The 23,881-nt window shown below is 33.6% G+C and overlaps 1 protein-coding gene across 1 annotated transcript in view; it reads right to left on the bottom strand.

Annotated features, from left to right (window-relative positions):
• Positions 1-23,881, bottom strand: part of LOC126880063 (alpha-aminoadipic semialdehyde synthase, mitochondrial) — a 73,139-nt gene that overhangs the window by 35,083 nt on the left and 14,175 nt on the right. Inside the window, exons 3-6 of the mRNA XM_050643719.1 lie at positions 21,421-21,646; positions 19,493-19,781; positions 9,047-9,306; positions 4,395-4,465 (exon numbers count right to left, since the gene is read on the bottom strand). Coding sequence (XP_050499676.1) covers positions 4,395-4,465; positions 9,047-9,306; positions 19,493-19,781; positions 21,421-21,646 — 846 coding nt within the window. The remainder of the gene's footprint in view (positions 1-4,394; positions 4,466-9,046; positions 9,307-19,492; positions 19,782-21,420; positions 21,647-23,881) is intronic.

Below are 23,881 nucleotides of genomic sequence, written 5' to 3'. Positions count from 1 at the left end.
ATATTATAATATACAGGGTGTTTCATTAATAATTGTCCATATAGTAACTGGAGAAAGCTTAGCACAAAATACGAAGATTTAACCTAAAACACTTAAATAAAATATGGTTCCTTACTGAGTTACAGGGTGTTTTATCTAAAAATGTAATAACTATTTTTGCTCAGCATTTTAAAACTATTCAACGTATCCTTTTCATACTTAGCAAAAAGTGCGACCACTATACACCCTACTAAATTATGATAAAAAAACGTTTCTAGCTACTACCAGAGGCGTACGACAGGGGATAGTGAATGGTTGACCCTTCTCAAATTCTACGCCACTGGAGGAGTTACTTTTTTAGTGCCATTTTTAGATTCTTCAATACTTTCTACGTAAATAATATACTGCTTATTGGTACAGATAAAGTCATTAGTTTTCGAGATATTTGAAGTTAAATATGAAACGGCACAATTATTTTGATTAATTTATGATATGATTCATATGATTAAAATTTAAAAATTATTTGTACCTAGTACTTTAAAACTATTTGGCGTATCCTTATCATACTTGGCAAAAAGTGTAGGTACTGTACACCCTACTAAATTAAGATAAATAAACGTTTCTAGCTACTACCAGAGGCGTACGACAGGGGATAGTGTCTGGTTGACCCTTCCCAAATTCTACGCCACTCACAAAATTACTATTTTAGTGTAATTTTTTGATTTTCCAATACTTTTAATGAAAATAATATACTGTTCATTCGTAACGATAAAATGATTAGTTTTCGAGATATTTGAAATTAAAAATGAAGCGACACAATACATTAATCAAAATAATCGTGTCGTTTCATTTTTAACTTCAAAGATCTCGAAAACTAATGACTTTATCGTTACGAATGAAGAGTATATTATTTTCATAGAAAGTATTGGAGAATCCAAAAATTGAACTAAAATAGCTATTTCGCCAGTGGCGTAGAATTTGGAAAGGGTCAACCATTCACTTTCCCCCGTCGTACGCCTCTGGTAATAGCCAGAAACGTTTGTTTAACATAATTTAGTAGTTTGTACAGTACATATACTTAATGCCAAGCATGAAAATGATACGTCGAATAGTATTAAAATACTGAGTAAAAATAATTTTTAAATTTTTAGATAAAACACCCTGTAAGTCAGTAAGGAACCACATTTTATTTAAGTGTTTTAGGTTAAATCTTCGTATTTTGTGCTAAGCTTTCTCCAGTTACTATATGGACAATTATTAATGAAACACCCTGTACATATAAGTCTGGAGCGATATTTTGTTTTTATAGCAGTCACTGTGGAGAAAGCTGTCTCGCACAGGTATGTCGATGCGAATGGCAGCAATTTCAGCAGAGATGTTTTGTATAACAGTGGATATTCCTTTTCCATCATTATCCAGAACTTGGATAGATCCGTGGATTTGAAAATAGATCGAAGGCTTTCATCGGACAATAAATCGATCAGCTGCTCCTTTTTCTTTTAGGCTCATCTTCACAGTGTTAAGATCACAAATGAATGGATTAATTATCCATTGGTCGCCGTGTGACGTATCTGGGAATCGTATTACCAAGTCTTGCTTAAGGCTTGTAAGATGCATGATGATTTTGGTTTTAATTTCTTCTTCGAGCTTTATATTCATTTCTTCAGAAAATTTCTCCAAACATGCAAACATCTCGTAGTTTTCACCACTGATTTCGTCTATCCACACACTTCTTTTCCTACAAAAAGCTTTTATTTTGCCAGCCAAAATCAATACATTTGTACCCTTCCCTTGCAATGATTGGACAAAAATGTCCGAAAGATAGACAACTGTTGCCAGCCAATTTTAAGGACATTGTGTAATTGTGTAAGTAAAGAAAGGTTATATTTTACGCATAAACCTTAATAAAATTAGATAAGTACAGGACTTTGTTGACTTTTTTACTTTTTTGACGACCCCATAAAGATCTTTCGCGACCCCACATGGGGTCGCGATCCCAGGGTTGCGGACCGCTGATATAAACAATACATAAATAAAGTAACTTGTGAAGCGGTAACGATTAATTTTATTTGGGAAGCTAATTAGGGGGTGATTTTCACGATTTTTGTACCAAAAAATAAATGGGACCAACAATATTTTGAGGGTAAATCAAAAATGTCCGAAAGATAGACAATTGTTGCCAGCCAATTTTAAGGACATTGTGTAATTGCGTAAGTAAAGAAAGGTTATTTACGCATAAACCTTAATAAAATTAGATAAGTACAGGACCTTGTTGACTTTTTTACTTTTTTGACGACCCCATAAAGATCTTTCGCGACCCCAGGGTTGCGGACCGCTGATATAAACAATACATAAATAAAGTAACTTGTGAAGCGGTAACGATTAATTTTATTTGGGAAGCTAATTAGGGGGTGATTTTCACGATTTTTGTACCAAAAAATAAATGGGACCAACAATATTTTGAGGGTAACTCACTTATTTTTAATGTTAGAAGTATTTTTAAAAATCAAAAATAAACCTTTTTTAAACACTTTAAAAAAGTTGTAATGAATTTTACCCGAAAAGTGCTATGTTTTTTGGTTATTTCACATTGAAATATTCGATTTGGAATTTGACGAAGAAGAACCTACTTTTCATTAGCTACAACTCTGTTTCTACTGGGTCTGCAGACATCACGAGTACATCGTTTTTTTTTCAATTTTTTATAAGCTATATTTTTACAAAGAATATTTTTTTCGCTAGAATACTTACTTTTTGGGTTATCTGCGAAAAACCGTCCAAAACATGTTTTTTTGTTGAAAATGAACATATTCACTCGCAAATAACTCGAAAAGTATTGACTTAGTGAAAAATCTATAGAACAAAAGTTGCTTAGAATTAGTCATTTTATCCAATTCCGGGCCTATTTTGAACGTATATTTTTTCACTCCCGAGAAAATATTTTCACCCCGTATTTCCCAATTTTTGTAAAATGGAGGGGACGTAGAATTGTAAACTTTTTCTTATACCGGGTGTCCATTTATATTTTCCCCCATTTTAACTGCCTATAACTTCTAAACGGCTAAAGATAGAAATATGCAGTTTTCGCTGAAATGTTTTATTTTAATAAAAGTTTTGTCTGAATGGACTGAATTTTTTATATCGCTTTCAAATAGGAAAAGAAAAATGGCGGATTTTTGAAAAAAACGGTGCTTTTTTTTTAATGGAACACCCAGTATATTTTTTTGTAAATTTAAAGAAAGGTCATTCACCTATTTAGATATATAAAGTTTTTCAAAATCCGTTGTCAAATCATTGAGTAATTAATTTTTAAAATGAGAGGTGCAACGTGGATATCACATACCTAAATAACATAATATGTGATTTCCACATTGCATCTCTCATTTTAAAAATTAATTACTCAGTCATTTGACCACCGATTTAAAAAAATTATATCGTTGGATAGGGAAATGACCGTTTTTTCAAGTTTTTAGGTAAATGACCATTTTTATGTCGCTTTTAAATAAAAAATGGCAGATTTTTGGGAAAAAAAACGTTGTTGACTTTTTTTATTGAAACACCCAGTATATTTTTTTTGTAGCTTGAAAAAACGGTCATTTACCTATCCATCGATATTAAATTTTTTAAAATCGGTTGTCAAAGGACTGAGCAAATAATTTTTAAAATGAAAGATGCAATGTGGAAATCACATAACATAATATCATTTTGCTTAGTTATGTTATTTAGGTATGCGATATCCACGTTGCACCGCTCATTTTAAAAATTAATTACACAGTGATTTGACAACCGATTTTGAAAAACTTTATATCGCTGGATAGGTGAATGACCTTTTTTTCAATTTACAAAAAAATATACTAGGTGTTCCATTAAAAAAAGTCAACAACGTTTTTTTCAAAAATCCGCCACTTTTCTTTTCGTATTTGAATGCGATATAAAAAATTCAGTCCATTCAGACAAAACTTTTACTAAAATAAAACATTTCAGCGAAAACCGCATATTTCTATCTTGAGGCGTTTAGAAGTTATAGGCAGTTAAAATGGGGGAAAATATAAGTGGACACCCGGTATAATAATAGACAATTTCAACTACCTATTCCCAAATTTTAATCCATCCTTTATTTATTTGGAGGTTTTCGTAAAATTTTGTGTTCCCTGATCGGACTACATACCTAGGCCACTTACTGAGAAATAATAAGTGCCAATATGCTCAACTAACAGTGCAAGGAAAGATCGAGGGAGAGCGGGAACTAGTAAGGAAAATACTATCATGACATAAACATCCTTTAATGGACAGGGCTAAATTTTGAAAGCTAATAAGAACATCTGACAACTGCTTGACAGACAAATGTTTGCAATTGTAGTAGCCAACCTCCATTGAGGAGGGAGTATTTTAAGAAGAAGAAAATTAATACTTACACTGAAGATTTTCTTAACTCCTGGATATACTCGTAGTTAGGTGTTAATTTACCATTGCTCGCTATGATTGCCTAAAACAAAATGCATTAAAGCTAATTAAAACTTACTTGGTTATTAACATAAGATAAGATAAGATAATATGCTACTTAATGTTAAAAGCAGAAATTTCTTATTGCATAAAAAGATAATTAAGTGATAAATCAGTAACGATTTATTTTATTCAGTATATAAACATCTCAATTTTTCTGATTTTCTATCTGCATGGTAGATTAAATAATATTGTATACTTCCGAATACCCCCCCTCGTATCTTTTGAACGGTTATACTTATAATAGTGAAATTTGGAGGGAGGAAATAAACGGATGTAGGCGTCTTAACTAGTCATGACAGGTGACGTAATAGTGACAGATGACGTTGCAGCGCCACCATGACAGATAATTTTAAATGAGACCTTATGGCAAGTGATACCTCATTTGAAAGGTATTGAAAATACCTATTCAGCCATACTAATTTTTTTGGATATAAATTGATTTTGATTTTGGTGAATAAATGAAATAAATATAAAATTGTAGTTTCGCATTTAATTAATAAAAACTCAAATGTCCGCCTATGTTTTTTTTTTGTCAAAAAAGTTCACGTTTTTCAGTTCTCTAATAGTTTTTACGTCAACGTCAACCCTTTTGACAAGTAATCATAGGCGGAGGTTTGAATTTTTATTAATTAAATGCGAAACTACAATTTTCTATTATTTCATTTATTCATCAAACTTAGCTTAAACTCAAACAAAATTAGTATGACTGAATAGGTATTTTCAATACCTTTCAAACGAGGTATCACTTGCCATAAGGTCCCATTTAAAATTATCTGTCATGGTGGCGCTGCAACGTCATCTGTCATTATTACGTCACCTGTCATAACTAGTTAAGACGCCTAAATCCGTTTATTTCCTCCCTCCAAATTTCACTATTATAAGTATAACCGTTCAAAAGATACGAGGGGGGGTACGGACTTTTGACTAGCACTGTATAAAATTAACGTACAGTCGAACGCGCTTATTGGAATAGCCTTCGTGCCACGCAAAAATATTCTTATAACCGGGATATTCTAATAACCAATCATTAATGGCTAGGTACTAGAAACGTTTCGGGTCCTCAAATTTCTATTCCTTAAACCGGGGTATTTCTTTAACAGGTGTTCTAATAAGCGGGTTCGACAGTAATACTTTTGAGCTAATATAACCTTTTTGAAAAAGATGGTTCACAAATAAATTGTCACAAGATAACGTTAGCACTGCCCAGTGAACTCCTAAACAAAATTAAAAAATGTATCTAAAAGACTATCAATTATTATGTTGTAAGATAAATCGGCATAAACAATCTAATTTAAACATCGGCGTCATAATGATTATAAATGCCAAAACATTGTTTGATTTGATACATCTAAACGAAGATAGAAAAAAAACACACGTCATGAACCTACAGTATATTTCACGAATTTACGACTATTGTGAAGTTGTGTTGTTGTAAGTGGTCCACTCTACTGTAGTATTGGAGAGACATAGCTGTAAAACATCGTTGTCAAAGGAAAACACAAAAGAAAATGGAAGGTATTTAAAAAAACACTCTAAATATTTTTATTTTCCTAAATTTTATTGCAGTTTTTAAATGTATGTATTTTTATTGATAAAATTATTAAAACAGTCAGTCCTTTCGGTTAAAAAGGTTTAGGTTAACAGAGCTTTTACTGTGTTAATGGAAATATGAAACAAGGAATTTCTAAACTGAATTATAAAATAACGTCCATCAAGTTAGCAGAACAAAGTCAGCAGAACACAGTTATTCCTATACCATAATTAAGTGTAAATTAAATGCAAATTTAATGTTCCAAGCAAAAATTTATTGCTCTTTTCTTTTAAAAGTTATCGCATGCTCTCCTAACTTGATAACCAAGCTAGCAGAACACTAGTTCAAAAATTTGATAAATCGTTTATACTTAAATGCCAAAGTATTCTGTGAATTTAATGCTAATTTAATGCTCCAAGAAAAAGTTTTTTGCTCTCCTTCTTTAAAAGTTAATGGATTTTCTGCTAACTTGATAATCAAGCTAGCAGAACACTAGTTCAAAAATGTGATAAATCATTTATAAGTGAATGGCGAAGTATTATCTGAATTAAATGCTAGTTTAATGTTCCAAGAAAAAATTTATTGGTTTTCTTTTTTAATAGATATCGCATGTTCTGCTAACTTGATAATAAAGCTAGCAGAACACTAGTTCAAAAATTTGATAAATCATTTATAATTGAATGCCAAAGTATTCTCTGAATTAAATGCAAATTTAATGTTCCAAGAAAAAATTAATTGCTCTTCTTCTTTAAAAGTTGTCGCATGTTCTGCTAACTTGATAATCAAGCTAGCAGAACAGTAGTTCAAAAATTTGATAAATCATTTATAGTTGAATGCCAAAGTATTCTCTGAATTAAATGCAAATTTAATGTTCCAAGAAAAAAATTATTGCTCTTCTTCTTTAAAAGTTATCGCATGTTCTGCTAACTTAATAATCAAGCTAGCAGAACAGTAGTTAAAAAATTTGATAAATGGTTTATAATTGAATGCCAAAATATTCTCTAAATTAAATGCTAATTTAATGTCCCAAGAAAAAATTTATTGCTCTTCTTCTTTAAAAGTTATTGCATGTTCTGCTAACTTGATAATCAAGCTAGCAGAACAGTAGTTCAAAAATTGATAAATCTTTTATAACTGAATATCAGAGTATCCTCTGAATTAAATGCAAAATTAGTGCTCAAAAAAATTTATTGCACTATTTTTAAAAAAGTTATCGTATGTTCTGCCAACTTGATTTTAAGATAGTTACAGTAGTTCAAAAATTGATAAATACTTATTTATAATTGAATACCAGAGTATTCTCCGAACTAATTGCAAATTTAAGGTTTTAAGAAAAAAGTTATTGCTAATTTTTTTAATTATCGCATGTTCTGCTAGCTTGAAATCAAGTTAGAAGAACATGCGATAACTTCTTAAAAAACAGAGCAATACATTTTTTCTTGGAACATTAAATTTGCATTTAATTAAGAGAATACTCTGCCATTCAATTATAAATGATTTATCAATTTTTGAACTACTATTCTGCTAGCTTGATTATCAAGTTAGCAGAACATGCGATAACTTTTAAAAAAGAAGAGCAATAAATTTTTTCTTGGAACACTAAATTTGCATTTAATTCAGAGAATAATTTGGCATTCAATTATAAATGATTTATCAAATTTTTGAAATACTGTTCTGCTAGCTTGATTATCAAGTAGGCAGAACATGCGATAACTTTTAAAGAGGAAGAGCAATAAATTTTTTCTTGGATCAATAAATTTGCATTTAATTCAAATAATACTTTGGCATTCAATTATAAATGATTTATCAAATTTTTGAAGTAGTGTTCTGCTAGCTTGATTATCAAGTTAGCAGAACATGCGATAACTTTTAAAGAAGAAGAGCAACAAATTTTTTCTTGGAACATTAAATTAGCATTTAATTCAGAGAATAGGTACTTTGGAATTCAATTATAAATGATTTATCAAATTTTTGAAGTAGTGTTCTGCTAGCTTGATTATCAAGTTAGCAGAACATGCGATAACTTTTAAAGAAGAAGAGCAATAAATTTTTTTTGGAACATTAAATTAGCATTTAATTCAGAGAATACTTTGGCATTCAATCATAAATGATATATCAAATTTTTGAACTAGTGTTCTGCCAGCTTGATTATCAAGTTAGCAGAACATACGATAACTGTTAGAAGAAAAGAGCAATAAATATTTTCTTGCAACATTAAATTTGCATTTAATTTACACTTAATTATGGTATAAGAATAACTGTGTTTTGCTGACTTTGTTCTGCTAACTTGATGGACGTTAAAAAATACTTTTATAATACTTTCGTACAGTATTAATCATAAGTTATTATCAACAAATCTTTCTGATGCCATTTTCGGAGAAATATGATACCTTACTGTAGCGATACTCCCAAACGGGGTGCAAATAGTTTTTTGTGCGTTGAAAGCGAAAATGGCGAGAAGTGTTGTAGATATAAATTAAGTAGTACATATTTAATTTGCAAGCTTATTTTGCTACTGAAAAAGCCAATGGAGGCCCTTTGCAGCTAGTTCAATCCTTACATAAACGTGTGTTTAATGCACTGTGTATTGGTGAGACAAAACTCAAGTCAGTTTTCAAAAACAGAAAAAGTGTAAATAGTGACGTAGAGTTCATAGAATATAAACCTTGACCACACGCTAAGACTAAAGATCTTCCTGAGGAATGAAATTTTGAAAAAAGAATCAAGATGTTAACAAACTTAAAAAAAAAGAACAATTTTCATTTGTTTATGCCACGAAACGTTGATTTTTGCTAAAGGTGAAATAAACCGGATTTGGCAGGACGAGAGTATAAAACCCATAAAACACACCGATACTGAGGGAAAGAAACATATTATATAGAATGCGGGTGAAAAATATGGTTTAATTAATGGAACGGATCTTGTGTTTTCGTCAAAATTAAAATGGAGATACTTTCACATAATTTCACAAAAACCTTTCAAAAAGCAAAGTATGTAATATAAAACACAAACAAATAAAAATATACTCACTCCATGTATTACTGGCGAAAAATTATGATTTTCTAATGGTTTCTGTGCATCACTTTGAAGTATGTCAAAGGCAAATGGAAACAGAAGATCTCCGAAGAAATCTGTACTCTCTCTAGGTATTTGCGTTGGCATATTGTCAATACTGCATACCAAAACACCTGGACCATTAAAGCTGTTGGTGTCTTTGTTTCTATCGGCATCATATAGACAGAATGGCGTGTCTATGGTTGTACATTCGTTCATGAATTCAATGGAACCGCCTAGAAAATTTAATGTAGTAAGAGGTATTCAGTAGGTGTTTAGTTGTAGTGTAAAATGGTTTAAAGTATATGGTTTTAAAATAAGTTTTGTTTTTTTACAAAAGAAATGGCTATTCAAAATAAATAAGATTTCCTTTAGTTCAGATAAGCAAGGAAATTTTTAAATCTTATTAAAAAATATAGTATGTTATGGTAAATCACAGAAAACAAAGTAAAATAAAAACGTGGAAATAATACGTATAGAATTGTTTGAAGACCAAAGAGGCAACACCTTTGGCTGCAAGAAGAGGTACATGATGGACCTAGAATATTACAGCAGGGAGTTTATTTTGCAGTATCACAACCAAAGGATGGCAAAGCAGCAGGCTCAATAATATGCAAGCAGAAATACTTAAAAAATACTGGACAACGAATCAATAGTTTATTGCACTTAAAAACCAGCAAAAAACGAGATAAGCCTCGAGTCATCTCTTAAAATTGTTCACAAAGATAATCCATAAGAGAATTTACAAGTTGTGTGAAAATTTCCCCCACCCAGTCTCATTCCAGATATGCTGGAAATACTAAAAGAAGCACAAATTAACAATCACGATCTGAAAATAATTAGAAACTTTTATAGACCAGGGTGGATCTGTTTTGAGGTGGATGTGAGAGGTGGCATTCGGATTTTTGCAGGTAAAGTTAGGTGACAACTTCAATAATTATAATTGACTTATGCTTCTTCTCAAATATGCCCGGAACATTAATAAAAAAATTTAAATATTTAAAAATCTCGAAAAATATCGATTTTTTTCTACTTTCATTGCTTATAACTTTAAAACGATTCATTTTGGAACAAAGTCGTAGTGAAAGAAAATAAAGATAATTGAATTTTTTATAATACACGACTGATTTAAAATGTCTTAAATTATTACCCTTTCTGCAAAATAGTAATAAATAGAAAATTAGGCGGCAAAAAAGACTTATTCAATGTTTTTCAACCACTTTTGGTTGCACTTAGAACCTTCATATTTCGCTTAGAAAATTCTTATGATATACTTAAACCGTCCACCAAATTTCATTAAAATCGACCTAATAGATATTGCATAATAATTTTGCAATCTATTTTTTTTTAAAAAAGTTTAAATTTTTTAAAAACTTTCTGAACAAAAAGTAGACTATTTAGAAGGTTGCTAATTTTTTACATATAAAGAAGATTTATACTAGTATGGTATAGTTAGACCCAAACCCAGACATCCAAAGTGAAAGTTATCCTCCAACACCAAATTATTCTATATGGTCCACATACTGTTCAGAAAAAAGTCACACCATTTTGAGCGTCGGGTTTTGGGGTGGGGGGGAGAGGGGGGAGAAATCTGCAAATTCGTAGATTTTTACGTTTTTCGTCAATATTTCTAAAACTAAGCGGTTTAGCATGAACAACCCTCTGCACAAAATTGTTCTACATTAAATTTGAAATAAAAAAGGCCCTATGCATAACCCTTCTAAAATGAACGGTTCCAAAGTTACGGAGGTAGTATAGTATAATTGGTCCAAAAAAAGGCCTAACACAGACATCCAAAGTAAAAGTTTTCCTTCAACATCAAATTGTTCTATATGGTCCACATATTGTTCAGTAAAAAGTTACACCATTTTGAGCGTCCGGTTTGGGGGAGAGATGGGGGAGAAATCGGTAAATTAGTAGTTTTTTTTAGGTTTTTCGTCAATATTTCTAAAACTATGCTTTAGCGTAAGGAATGTTCTATAGAAAAATGTTCTACATAAAATTTAAAACAAAAAAGGTTCCATACATAATTGGTATAAAATCAACGGTTCCAGAGTTACGGAGGGTGAAAAATGGAGGTTTCTATACTTATGGATACTTTTTATATTTACCGATTTCTCCCCCCTCTCCCCCCCAAACCCGACGCTAAAAATGGTGTGACTTTTTTCTGAACATTTTGTGGACCATATAGAACAATTTGGTGTTGGAGGATAACTTTCACTTTGGATGTCTGGGTTTTTGGTATAGTTATATCATAAATATTGCCCAAAAAATATAAAAAGTATCGAAAACCTCGACTTTCACCATCCGTAACTCTGGAACCGTTGATTTTATAACAATTATGTATAGAACATTTTTTGTTTTAAATTTCATGTAGAACATTTTTGTATATAACATTGTTTCGCTAAAGCATAGTTTTAGAAATATTGACGAAAAACTTAAAAAAACTACTAATTTACCGGCTTCTCTCCCATCTCCCTCGCAAACCGGACGCTCAAAATGGTGTAACTTTTTACTGAACAATATGTGGACCATATAGAACATCTTGGTGTTATAGAAAAACTTTTACTTTGGATGTTTGGGTTAGACCTTTTTTGGACCAGTTATACTATACTACCTCCGTAATTTTGGTTGGTTTTAAACCATTCATTTTAAAAAGATTATGCATAGGGCCTTTTTTATTTCAAATTTAATATAGAACAATTTTGTATAGAAGGTTGTTCATGCTAAACCGCATAATTTTAGAAATATTGGCGGAAAACTTAAAAAACTACGAATTTACCGATTTCTCCCCCCTCCCCCCCCCCCAAACTTGACGCTCAAAATGGTGTGACTTTTTTCTGGACATTGTGGTGGACCATATAGAACAATTTGGTGTTAAAGGATAACTTTCACTTTGGATGTCTGGGTTATGCCATCTTTTGGATCAACTATACTATACTATATCTATCTAATACACTTTACAGAATTAAAATCGGAACTGTTTTAAAGTTATAAACAATGTTTTGGGTTATAAACAAATACAGTGAGGACGTTTGAGTTGGAATAAATTCATTTTCTTGAGAATAGGAGACTCTGGAGATAAATCCCGAAATAGGTCGATTTTTATTTTTAAATTATAATTTTTTGGCATAAATATCATACTAGTGATGTCATCCATCTGGGTGTGATGACGTAACCTAAATATTGGAATTATTTTAATTCACTTTTTTTTAATTCAAACCCAGTATAAATAATTATGTTAATGTTTATATTAGTGAATACAAAATTGAATAGCCTTTCGATTGAGCTATCACACGGCCCTTATTCTCATTTTAAAAAACGCATCGATTAGGTCATCACGCCTAGATGGATGACGTCACTAGTATGATATATATACCAAAAAATTAGAATTTAAAAATAAAAATCGACCTGTTTCGGGATTTATCTCCAGAGACGCCTATTCTCGGGAAAATGAATTTATGCCAACTCAAACGTTCTCTCTGTATTTGTTTATAAGCCAAAAAATTGTTTATAACTTTAAAGAAATGCTGAGGCCGCTTAAATAATCCGATTTTAATTCTGTAAAGTGTATTAGATAGGTAGAGAACCTCTTTATATATAAAAAATAGCAAACTTCTAAATGGTCTACTTTTTCTTCGGAAAGTTTTTAAAAAATTTGAACTTTAAAAAAAATTTATATTGCAAAATTATTCTGCAAAATCTATCAAGTCGATTTTAATGAAATTTGGTGAACGATTTAAGTAAGTTGTAAGAAATCAATGGAAAAATCCCAATAGTTGGCTGTATACTATAGTTTAAAAAACTCATACAGGAGTAAAAACTTCGAGATGTATTCTGGTATAAAATCGTTTATTTAAAAACTATCTAAAATGTCATGGAGTTGTAAAAATTTTGTAAGCGAATTACGAAAGTTCTAAGTGCAACCAAAAGTGGTTGAAAAACATTGAATAAAAACAGGCTTATTTTGCCCCCTTATTTTGTATTTATTGCTATTTTGCAGAAAGGTTAATAATTTAAGACATTTTTAACCAGTCGTTTATCATACAAAATTTAATTATCTTTATTTTATTTCTCTTCTACTTTGTTCCAAAATGAATCGTTTTAAAGTTATAATCAAAGAAAGTTGAAAAAAATCGATGTTTTTCGAAATTTTTAAATATTTTAATTTTTTTATTAATGTTCCGGGCATATTTGAGAAGGAGCATAAGTCAATTATTATTGTTAAAGTTGTCACCTAACTTTATCTGCAAAAATCCGAATGCCACCTCGCACATCCAAAAATAGACGTTTTGTCACAGATCCGCTCTGGTCTATTAGGTACTGGAATCAGCTCGCACCAGCGAGTTAAAGGTGGACACACCGAATATGTCAAAATCAGGCGTGGAGTGAGGCAAGGCTATATTTTGTCTCGTCTAATCTTCAATCTCTACTCTGAAAGAATATTTATCGAAGCTTTGCATGAAACAAAAAAAGGAATTCTACTAAATTTTAGATATGACAATCTAGAAGACCTACGAGTCCTTATGAACAAAATCATGTATTACAGTCAATAAGTGAACTCAATATAAACGTATAAGGATAAAACTCATGATAATTAGCAAAAAAAAGATAACAGATAGTCAATTCCACTTCGACCAAACCCCAGTAGAAAGAGTGACAAGACTCATAATAAATGAAGAATGGACCAACAACCAGAAGATAAGAGCGCGCATCGGAAAAGCTAGATCCTGCTTCAACCGGATGGGGATTTCTTCAAGAGCCACAACCTTTCTTTTGGTATGAAGATAATGTAACGAAAGAGAACTCTTGACCGACCCCCGTATAACGGTACACAACTCGAAACGTGTAAGAATGACGCTATCGAATGTTCGATAGCGTCAGGGCGGAGGGGTAAGGAGTGTTCGAGAACGTACCTTAAGTAGGCGTGACGAGCTGATAACTAGAGATGGGCAGAATCTTCGAGAAATAACTGCTGGGCTATAAATAGGAACGGATTTTGTAAATAAGTTCAGTTTAAGCTAGAGTTTGGAAAAGAAAACTTTGTATAAATAAATTAATAAAGTCGTATATAAATACGAATCGCTCGTTTGATTGTTACAGTGGTGTTAACGATGTGGAATGTAAATAAATTAAAAGTGAATTTAAAAAGACTTTTGAACTTTATTCGTCGGGAATAATTAAAGTGCTTTAATTATTCGGTATATGGAAATACTTTTAAAAGAACAGTTAAAAAGTACGTGCGTGCCGACCAAAGACGTTGCTAGAAGAACTTTCCGTAAAACAGCTCCGTGAACAATTAGAAGAGCACGAGTTAGATGCCAGTGGGTCCAAGAAAGTCCTGAAAGCACGACTCGAGGAGGTCCTTAAGAAGAATGGATATGACCCAGAGACGTTCCACTTCCAGTCAGCAGAACCAGCAATCTTATCGAAATTTGACACTGTTTCTCAAAAAATCGATGAAACTTCTAGAAAAAGCGACGAGAAATTCAAAAACGTTCTTAAAACTGTAACATTCAAACGAGCGAATCGTATTTATATACGACTTTATTAATTTATTTATACAAGTTTTCTTTTACAAACTCTAGCTTAAACTAAACTTATTTACAAAATTCGTTCCTATTTATAGCCCAGCCGTTATTTCTCGAAGATTCTGCCCATCTCTAGTTATCAGCTTGTCACGACTACTTGAGGTACGTTCTCGAACTCTCTTTACCCCTCCGCCGCCGCCTCGAACTTTCGATAGCGTCATTCTTACACGTTTCGAGTTGTGTACCGTTATTCCGGGGGTCGGTCAAGAGTTCTCTTTCGATACACTACTCCCCTCTTACGATCTGAGCGTCCCGATCAGCAACTCTAGATGAAGACCCAGGATGGCGGAATCTAAACGACTCTCCAGCTCTGCATACACCTCTAGAAAAGAAGTAACAGTCTACTGTCTTTCAAGGGTATGACATCTTCAGGTTCATGCAACACACAGTAATTTGTACGCGTTTCTCTGAAGATCACTTTAAGCATGCTTCTCACAATCTTCCAATCCAGATTTTCTACTGCATGGCCTATTTTTGGTAAAGCCAAATTTTGATGTCATAATTACACACGATTCTCTTCAAATTATAGCATAAATTCAAATGGCATATGTTCTCGAAGATCGAGGACCATCTTCCAATCGCAGTACTCTTCCAATTTTAGGCTGCTGATTTCTTAATTCGTTCAGGCGGCCGAACTTTCTATTGAATACGGACGAGATTCCTTTAATCATCTTGAGGTCTTGGGCAACACAGTGGACTAGAGAGACGTTTTCTGGAACACTAAACAGGTCTTGCTGAACTTCTGTGGTCACGCCGAATCTAGCACTCTTTCTCTCTGCGTAATTTGACATAAATTCGTTAAAACTGGGCTGTGCGGCATCTGTCATCTCCTGTTGGAGGACTCGGGCTTCTTTCGTTTCATTTGAGTCAGCATATGGTGCAAGACGATTTATGTGAATAACTTTTGGTTTACCGTTTGGCAACTTCTTAATTCTGTATATTACGTCATTTATTTTCTTCCTTAACTTTTGACGGACCTTCCCATTGTCTCTGCAGTTTAGGACACAAGCCTCGACGACGTTGTGGATTATAAAGCCAGACAAGATCACCTACTTCGAAGCTTTCATTCTTGCATCTAGAATCATATTGATTTTTCATTCTGTCACTAGCTATCTGGATGTGTTGCCGGCAAGTTAATGAATGTTGTTCATTCGTAACTTCAGGCGGTCGACGTATTCTTCGCCTGCAACATGTTCCTCGGAAGGTCTGCAGCCAAACTCTAGGTCGCAGGGCAAACGAACTTCACGACCCAACATCAGGCAGGTTGGTGTCTGACCTGTAGTTTCATTCACGGCCGAGCGGTAGACCATCAGGAATAAATGAATGTGTTGGTCCCAATCTTGCTGATGTTCAGATACAACGATGGATAAACACTTATCCAAAGTGTTTACGTGTAGATTCCGCCATCCTGGGCCTTCATCTATAGTTGCTGATCGGGACGCTCAGATCTTAAGAGGGGAGCAGTGTAATGAAATAGAAATCTTGACGGACCCCCGTATAACGGTACATAACTCGAAACGTGTAAGAATGACGCTATCGAATGTTCGAGGCGGCGGCGGAGGGGTAAAGAGTGTTCGAGAACGTACCTCAAGAAGGCGTGACGAGCTGATAACTAGAGATGGACAGAATCTTCGAGAAATAACGGCTGGGCTATAAATACGAACGGATTTTGTAAATAAGTTTAGTTTAAACTAGAGTTTGTAAAAGAAAACTTGTATAAATAAATTAATAAAGTCGTATATAAATTCGAATCGCTCGTTTGATTGTTACAATAACAATGCTGCGATACTGCGCCTTCTCTGTCCTTTTTATGTGTTGAATCATGGATCTTTAACGAAAATAGGTGCAAAAGATTGGAAGCATTTGAGATGTGGCTATATGTGGCTTAAGATCCTGTGAACTAACCGAGTCACAAATGAGGAGGTCCTCAGAACAATGAAGAATTAAGAAGTACTGACCCCTATCAAATTTTGAAAGTTACTTGGGACACATTATGCGAAATTAATACAGATATGCCCTTCCACAAGCAGTGGCGGATCTAGCATTTGCCTTGGGAGGGGAAATTTGCTTTAGGGGGAAACTTCCAATGAAACACCAACCAAAAGACAGAAAAAGATAAAACCAAACTTCATAAAAGACATTAATGATAACTTATATGCATTCAGTTCCCTTAATGTTCCTAACTAGCGTGTTTATTTCGTTGAATTTGTCTGTCTCTGGTTTAAGTTTCATATCAGTTAATATATTTTTATGTTTCAACAATTTTTTTCTTTAATTTTGGGCCTTGTTAGGGGCGGAAATTACCCCATTTTCCCTCCTCGTAGATCCGCCACTGTCCTCAAGCTATCCTACAAGGAAAAATTTTGGAGAGCGAGAAAAATATTTGTTTTTGCCGTTATGTGTAGATGTATGAAGTGTTGCATAATATATAGGGAGAAATATATTATTTGTCAGCTTGTAGTTTTACAAACTAGGATCTGCTGTCCGAGTCCGATATAGACCAAACCAGGAGCATCAATGAAATATATCATTAATGAATACATGACGACCTGACATACAAACCTTACAGAGAAGAAAAATAACTCGGGTTTCACAGAAGATTTTCTGAATCTTCGTCTTTTTAATGATTTATGGATCGGATTTTATACGTTACCATTACTAAATTAGTTGATCAACATAATAAGAAGTAGACTTCTGTTGAATATTGGTACCTATATTTATTAAAATTCTTTAAAAAATATCCGAAAGATAATGGAAAATCACAAAACGTTTTCGGTCAAAACTGACCGTCCTCAGTGTGAAACGCCCAGTGTACAGGTAGATGAAACTATAGTATTTTTACTACAAAAACGTTATTACGTAGGTCAAAATTTTTGACGTAAGAGAACTGTCAAAACATTAGAATGTGACTTTTCATTATTGCTATGTTTATTATAAATACGGCAATAATGAAAAGTTACATTCTAATGTTTTGACAGTTCTCTTACGTCAAAAATTTTGACCTACGTAATAACGTTTTTGTAGTAAAAATACTATAGCTACATTGGAAGGTCTAAAAACCTTTCAGTTACACTGTTAAAATATATAAGTAACATTGCAAATAATACGACATTAAGTCGATGGATTAAGATTTTGATACAACATGTGGATATATTTTATCCCTGATCGAATGAGACACGTGATGCTTTGGTTGGTGGGAGCCAACGACCAACTGATCCAACTGATTTCTACAGAGTTGGTCGTTGCCTCTCACCAAAGCACCTCGTGCCTCATTCGAGCAGGGATGAAATACATCCACATTATTTGTAATGCTATATATTTTAACAATGTACTTAACGAAAAGGTTTGCAGACCTACCAAAGTAGCTAGTTTCAACTACCTGTACACTGGACGTTTTACACTGAAGATGGTCCGTTTTGACCGAAAATATTTTGTGATTTTCCATTATATTTTGGATAATTTTTAAAGATTTTTAATAAATATGCCAATATATAGGGTGGTCGAAAGGTCCCTTTACTCTAATATTAATAATGTTTCAACACAGCGACAATGTTTATTTGCTTTCCGGCGCATGCGCATCGTCAAGGGCACCTGTCTGCTCACGAAGACAGACAAAAATAGTTGCGATTGAAACATGATGGCGGCCACAATTGAGACGGTATACAATTGAGGCCTGTCAATTACTGCTTTAATGCTTTCCGAAAGCATGTGACAAACAAAATGTTCTGTCAGTAATAAGTGTGCGATTTCTTGAAATTGAAATGTTTATTTCTGAGAAAAGGACAACCCTCAATTCTTTGAGGAAGTGAAAAAGCACGACTTATGTTATGTTATGGGCTGGAATTACTTCAGCTTATCTGCTTGGGCCATATTTTTTTTTTGACAGCTTCAATAACTTAACACCCTTATATGCAAATAATCAATGAGTGATTACTACCGCAATTGACAGCTCAGAACACTGCCAACACTGTTTATTTAAAAAAAATGGCACCTCATACCATTTTGCTCTCGTTGTTTGCAAACGCCTGAATGAAATCTTCCCGAAACGATGGATTGGACGAGGTTCTCCATATTCTTGGCCTCCAACTAGTCCAGATTTAATAACGCCGGACAATGCACTGTGGGATTTCATTAAAGAGGAGGTTAGAAAACGCAGATATGTTGTGAATGAGAACTTGCGAAACGGAGTTCGCCAAGATTTTATTTGAGTAACTCCGGACATGCTGAGACGGATGAGCATGCGAACACGGCGTCGTACCAAGTTGAGTTGCCTCAATGGAGGTATTAACATCGATGTTTTAGATAAATAAATAATTAAAAAAATAATAATAAAAACCTTATATTGTAAAAGGTATATTTAAAATCCCTAAAAAGGGTTATACCACAACAAAACGTTTTTGGAATCAATCTTCCATCATCAGTGATATCACAGGTTTACATGCTTTAATTAATAGATCAATAAGTTATAAACAAAATTTAGTTAAGTATTATTTTTCCCTCTGTAGTCTAACAAAAACAATAAATTAGTGTAAAGGGACTTTCCTGCCACCCTATACAGCAGAAGTCTTTACTTCAACATTACGTTGTTTTTTCGATGGTATACAGCCAACTATAGTTTACAGTTTTAAATTTTTAAATTTGTTGATCCCTGTTTCAACCACAGGGGTATTAGCCCTAGAGTCCAAAGTAGTTTGATTTTAGTTTTAGCGCGTTATATTATCCTGTTCATCAAAATCTTCTGTACTCTTTCTGAACTATGATTTTCGCCTACAGGCTAACACATTTGCATATTTCATACAACGCATTTCATATTTAACAGGATAATAGTTACCTGGGTCAGCAGAAATGTCACAAATACCCAACATCCTATGCGGTAATGCTGGAGCTCCGTGTGCAGTAGGTAACCAAGGTGTGTGGGCCGGTTTAAGGAGATGTTTGGCATCTGGTATTGTTAGTAACTTTGGACTGTTTACTGCCCAGTATATTCCGTTTATTATAACCGATGCGTATGGGGCAATCTTTTTGCTAAAAGTAGAAACATATCTTTCGGGATGTTCTTCATATTCGACTGGGTCGAAGCCACCACCGTCAGCGCGTTCCAGATAGTGACTTCTTCGAACCTAAAAAATTAAGTTACAGTCAGTTATATAATTTGCGTGTGCCAGATATCGAAGTAAAAAAGCGAAACTAAACCAAAATATCGGAGAGGACCACAAAAACTCAAGTGGTGGATGCTAAAACATGAGAAAGAAGGTCTATTCAGGACAAGAGTAGTAGAAAGAGAAAAAGTCCTAATACAATTTGGAGGAAGATGACCAGTATCGTTAGAAATACTGCTATGGAAATTCTTGGAAAAACACCAGGAAAGAAGTTTGAGAATAAAGACACCTGGTGGTGGTCAAACCAAATTCAAGAAAAAATAAAAGAGATGAGAAAATTAGATATATAAAAAGTGGCAGGAAAGTAGGTCGGACGTAGATCTTCAAAACTATACGGTCCAAAAAGGAAGGGAAAGTAGCAGTAGCAAAGCTAAAGCAGAAGCGTATATACAATCAACTTGATACTAGGGGAGGAGAAACAAAGATTATATTATATCAAATAGCTAAATATAGAGCAAAGAAAGCAAAAGAATTTAATCAGATTTATTAGATGTATCCGAGATGAAAATGTTAAAATACCAATTCACGAAAAGGATGTCAAAAGATATGAGAAAAGTACTTTGACAGTTTAATAAATGAAGAATTTGACCGATACCCACTTGAGTTAACGGAGGCAGTAACAGTAGTGGGGACCAAAATGAGAGAAGAGGAAGTATTTCAAGCACTTTAAAAAATAAAGAAAAGAAAGGCATTTGGACCAGATAATCCTCCTGGGGAAGTGTGGACAAAAGAGAGACAGCAACAAGTTGGTTAGCAGAATTATTTAATAAATTTATGCAAGTTGGACAAATACCAGGCGAATGAAGAAGCAGTATATTAGTACCTGTTTACAAAAACAAGGGAGATAATATATACAACAATGTACAAACTATAGAGCCACAAAACTACTTAGTCACACAATGAAAATATCGGAGAGAGAAATACATAGATGGATACGTGAAGAAACCGAAATATCCGATAATCATTTTGGCTTTTTGCAAGGCAGATCAAAAACAGATGAAATTTTTATTATAAGGCAGTTGATGGAAAAATATAGGAATAAAGAAACAAATGCTCATTGGTATTCATTGAATTTGATAGAAAGATGAGAAAGCATATGATAGAGTACTTCGAGATACAATGTGGTAGGCACTCAGTAGGAAAGCAGTTACCAGTAAATATGTAAAGATTGTGAGAGATATGTAACGCATGCATTTGTCGGAAATGAGAATGCTTAGATGAATAAATACAGTGACAAAACAGGATATAATTTAAGAATGAATTATATTAGTTCTAAAAGAAACACTAATTGTTGTCAAAAGAGAGAGAGAACAAGTTAAGATTTTGGTAATGTTTAACGTCGAGATTTTAATCTCTCAATATGAAGAATTGCTGATATACGGGTTCCTGGAAGAAGTAAGAGAGGAGTACCAAAGAAGACCAGGGAGATACGCATAGGCTGGACAATTGGACATGTCGAAAAGGGAGCTTGATATTGGATAGAGAGAGACTAATGGAGAAGATAGAGACTGATGGAGAAATGTAATCAGAGAGGCCGACCCGCATAAGGATAAAGGTGATGGAGATGATGATATATGATGATGATGATGATGAAACTTACTTCACAGCTGTAAACTTTGTTTAGACTTCCATGTTCCGCAGCCTTTTTCAAAAACTCTGGTGTTACGTACTCATGGGGCAATTCTTGGAAGACTTCTTGCGACCCTTGCGATACGTTTCCAGATCCTGTGAAGACAAAAGTTAAAGGTCCTATGGATTTGGGCATTAGACCTAGGGATATTTCGTAACCTGCATCTCTGACCGCTTGTCGTGCCATACTAGAGTTCCTAAAATAAATTGTAAATATTAAATTTATTCTCCTTAAGACTCAATAGAGAGAGTGAGGCACTACAACTACCACGACACCATAATAAATGAAGAATGGACCAACAACCAAGAGATAAGAGAGCGTATCGGAAAAGCTAGAGCAATCTTCAACCGTATGGGCGCGTTTTTCAAGAGCCACAACCTTTCTCTTGGAATAAAAGTAAGAATGTTGAGATGTTACGTCTTCTCTGTCCTTTTTTATGGTATTGAATCATGGACCTTGAACGAGGATATGTGCCGAAAGTTAAAAAGCATTTGAGATGTAGCTATATCGGAGAATTCTTAAAATCCCATGGACTGATCCGGTCACAAATGAGGAGGTCCTTAGAAGAATGAGGAAGAACCGAGAGGTACTGACCACCATCAAATCTCGAAAGTTGGAATACTTTGGACACATTAAGCGAAATGAATCCAGATATGCCCTCCTACAAGCCATCCTACAAGGAAGAAAATTTGGAAAGCGAGGTCCAGGAAGAAGAACATCCTGGTTAGAGAACTTCAGAACCTGATTCAACACAACATCTGTGCAGATTTTCCGCGTTGCTGCAGATAAGATGAAGATTGCCATGATGATCGCCAAAATTCGTCACGGATAGGCACATAAAGAAGAAGAAGAGTCAATAAAGTTTTTTAAGTCAAGAAAATGGCTGGTGTAAAAAGGAAACTATATGCAGCAAAAGATTTCAAAATTTAATCTAAGAATATTATGTTTCTTAACTTCAAAACCACATACCCCTGTACACAGTATTAAACCCATGTCTCGATTGGACCTAATCCTTGTGATATAAGAATTCATCATATTCAAATTTCAAAAAAACATCAAGTTGAGATGAGACACCTAAGAAGAATAGTTGGAAAGACAAAATGGGATAGATTAAGCAACGAGACTAATAGGAGAATAGAACGAGAAGAAAGAACCAATAATGAATAAAAAGAGACAAATGAACCGGTATGGGCATTTGATAAGGATTATAAGAAAAGTCCACGAAGCAAGAACATTTTACCGGGTGTTCCAATAAGAATGGCTCTCGGCCATATCTCAGGAACCGTTTATAGTACAGCTTTGAGAAAAAAATATTTATAACAAAAGTTGCCTCGGGAAGTGCCTGGAAATTATCTTCATAATTGTAGGTTCACCGCTAGAGGGCGTAATTGAATATCAAAAATTAAAAAATCAAAATTTTACAAAATTTGCCTTATTAAAGGGCACTGGAAATCCGATCATCGTATTCTTCATAAAATTTGATTTCACAAGTTTAAGTCTACCTTTGCAAATAAGAGGTGGGGTAAGTGGGAACCTTGTTATGAAAAAATGGCTGTAAGTCCGGTTCTGCTAAATCAAATTTTGCAAACTTGATCTTGTTGAAAACAGCTCTTTTTCGTCAATGTAAGAGTTATAATTTCGAAACCGCCTATTAAGTTATATGCCAGCTAGGAGGCGTTACTTAATTATTTTCAGAAATCTAGTTTTCTTTGCAAAATATTAAATAGGTGCAAGTATGCATTTTTAATCCTGTATTACAAAATTAGATCAAACCGCATGTCGACACCTTTTTTCTATCTCGAGATATCTTAAGAAACGTGTAAATTTTAAACGTAACCGTTACTGTCACCGGTAAACAAAGTTAAGGAAAGGTAGTGTGCTGTGGAAAAAATAAAGAAACATTTTCCAGACCTCAACGTATATAATTAATTAAAACAACGATAAGACAAACAACACTATAAAATATAACAAAGAAATAAAAACAACTACTTAGTGACGACTTAAATTATTGCCCATCATTTTTGATTCAAGCATTTACTCTTTCAAGAGTAAATTGAACAGCAGTCCTAATTTCTGCTGTCGAAATGCTTTGAATGGGGTTTCTTATTCTCTGGATCATTTTTTCTCGAGTAGGCCTAGCTGCAAAAACAAGGTATTTAATCCGTCCCCATACCTAAATAAAAGTGAAATGCCAAACCGTCCCCACATCAAACAGTTAAATCTGGTGATAGTCAGATTTGGACCCTTTCTTTTCGATAATGCTATTATTCGTGAACGCTATCTAATTTTTTTAAGGAATGAGTTGCCTCTTCTTCTGGAAGATGTATCGCTAGTTGTTTGTAGGCGCATTTTTCCAGAGTAGTAAGAGATTTTTTAGATGAGTCATTCGCTGTTAGATGGATAGGACGAGGAAGCCTATTTTTTGGCTATC

This window comes from Diabrotica virgifera, chromosome 2, assembly GCF_917563875.1.
Source record: "Diabrotica virgifera virgifera chromosome 2, PGI_DIABVI_V3a".
Lineage (NCBI taxonomy): Eukaryota > Metazoa > Arthropoda > Insecta > Coleoptera > Chrysomelidae > Diabrotica > Diabrotica virgifera.
Note: the sequence above shows the minus strand (reverse complement) of the source record. Positions and strands in the feature narration are given on the sequence as shown.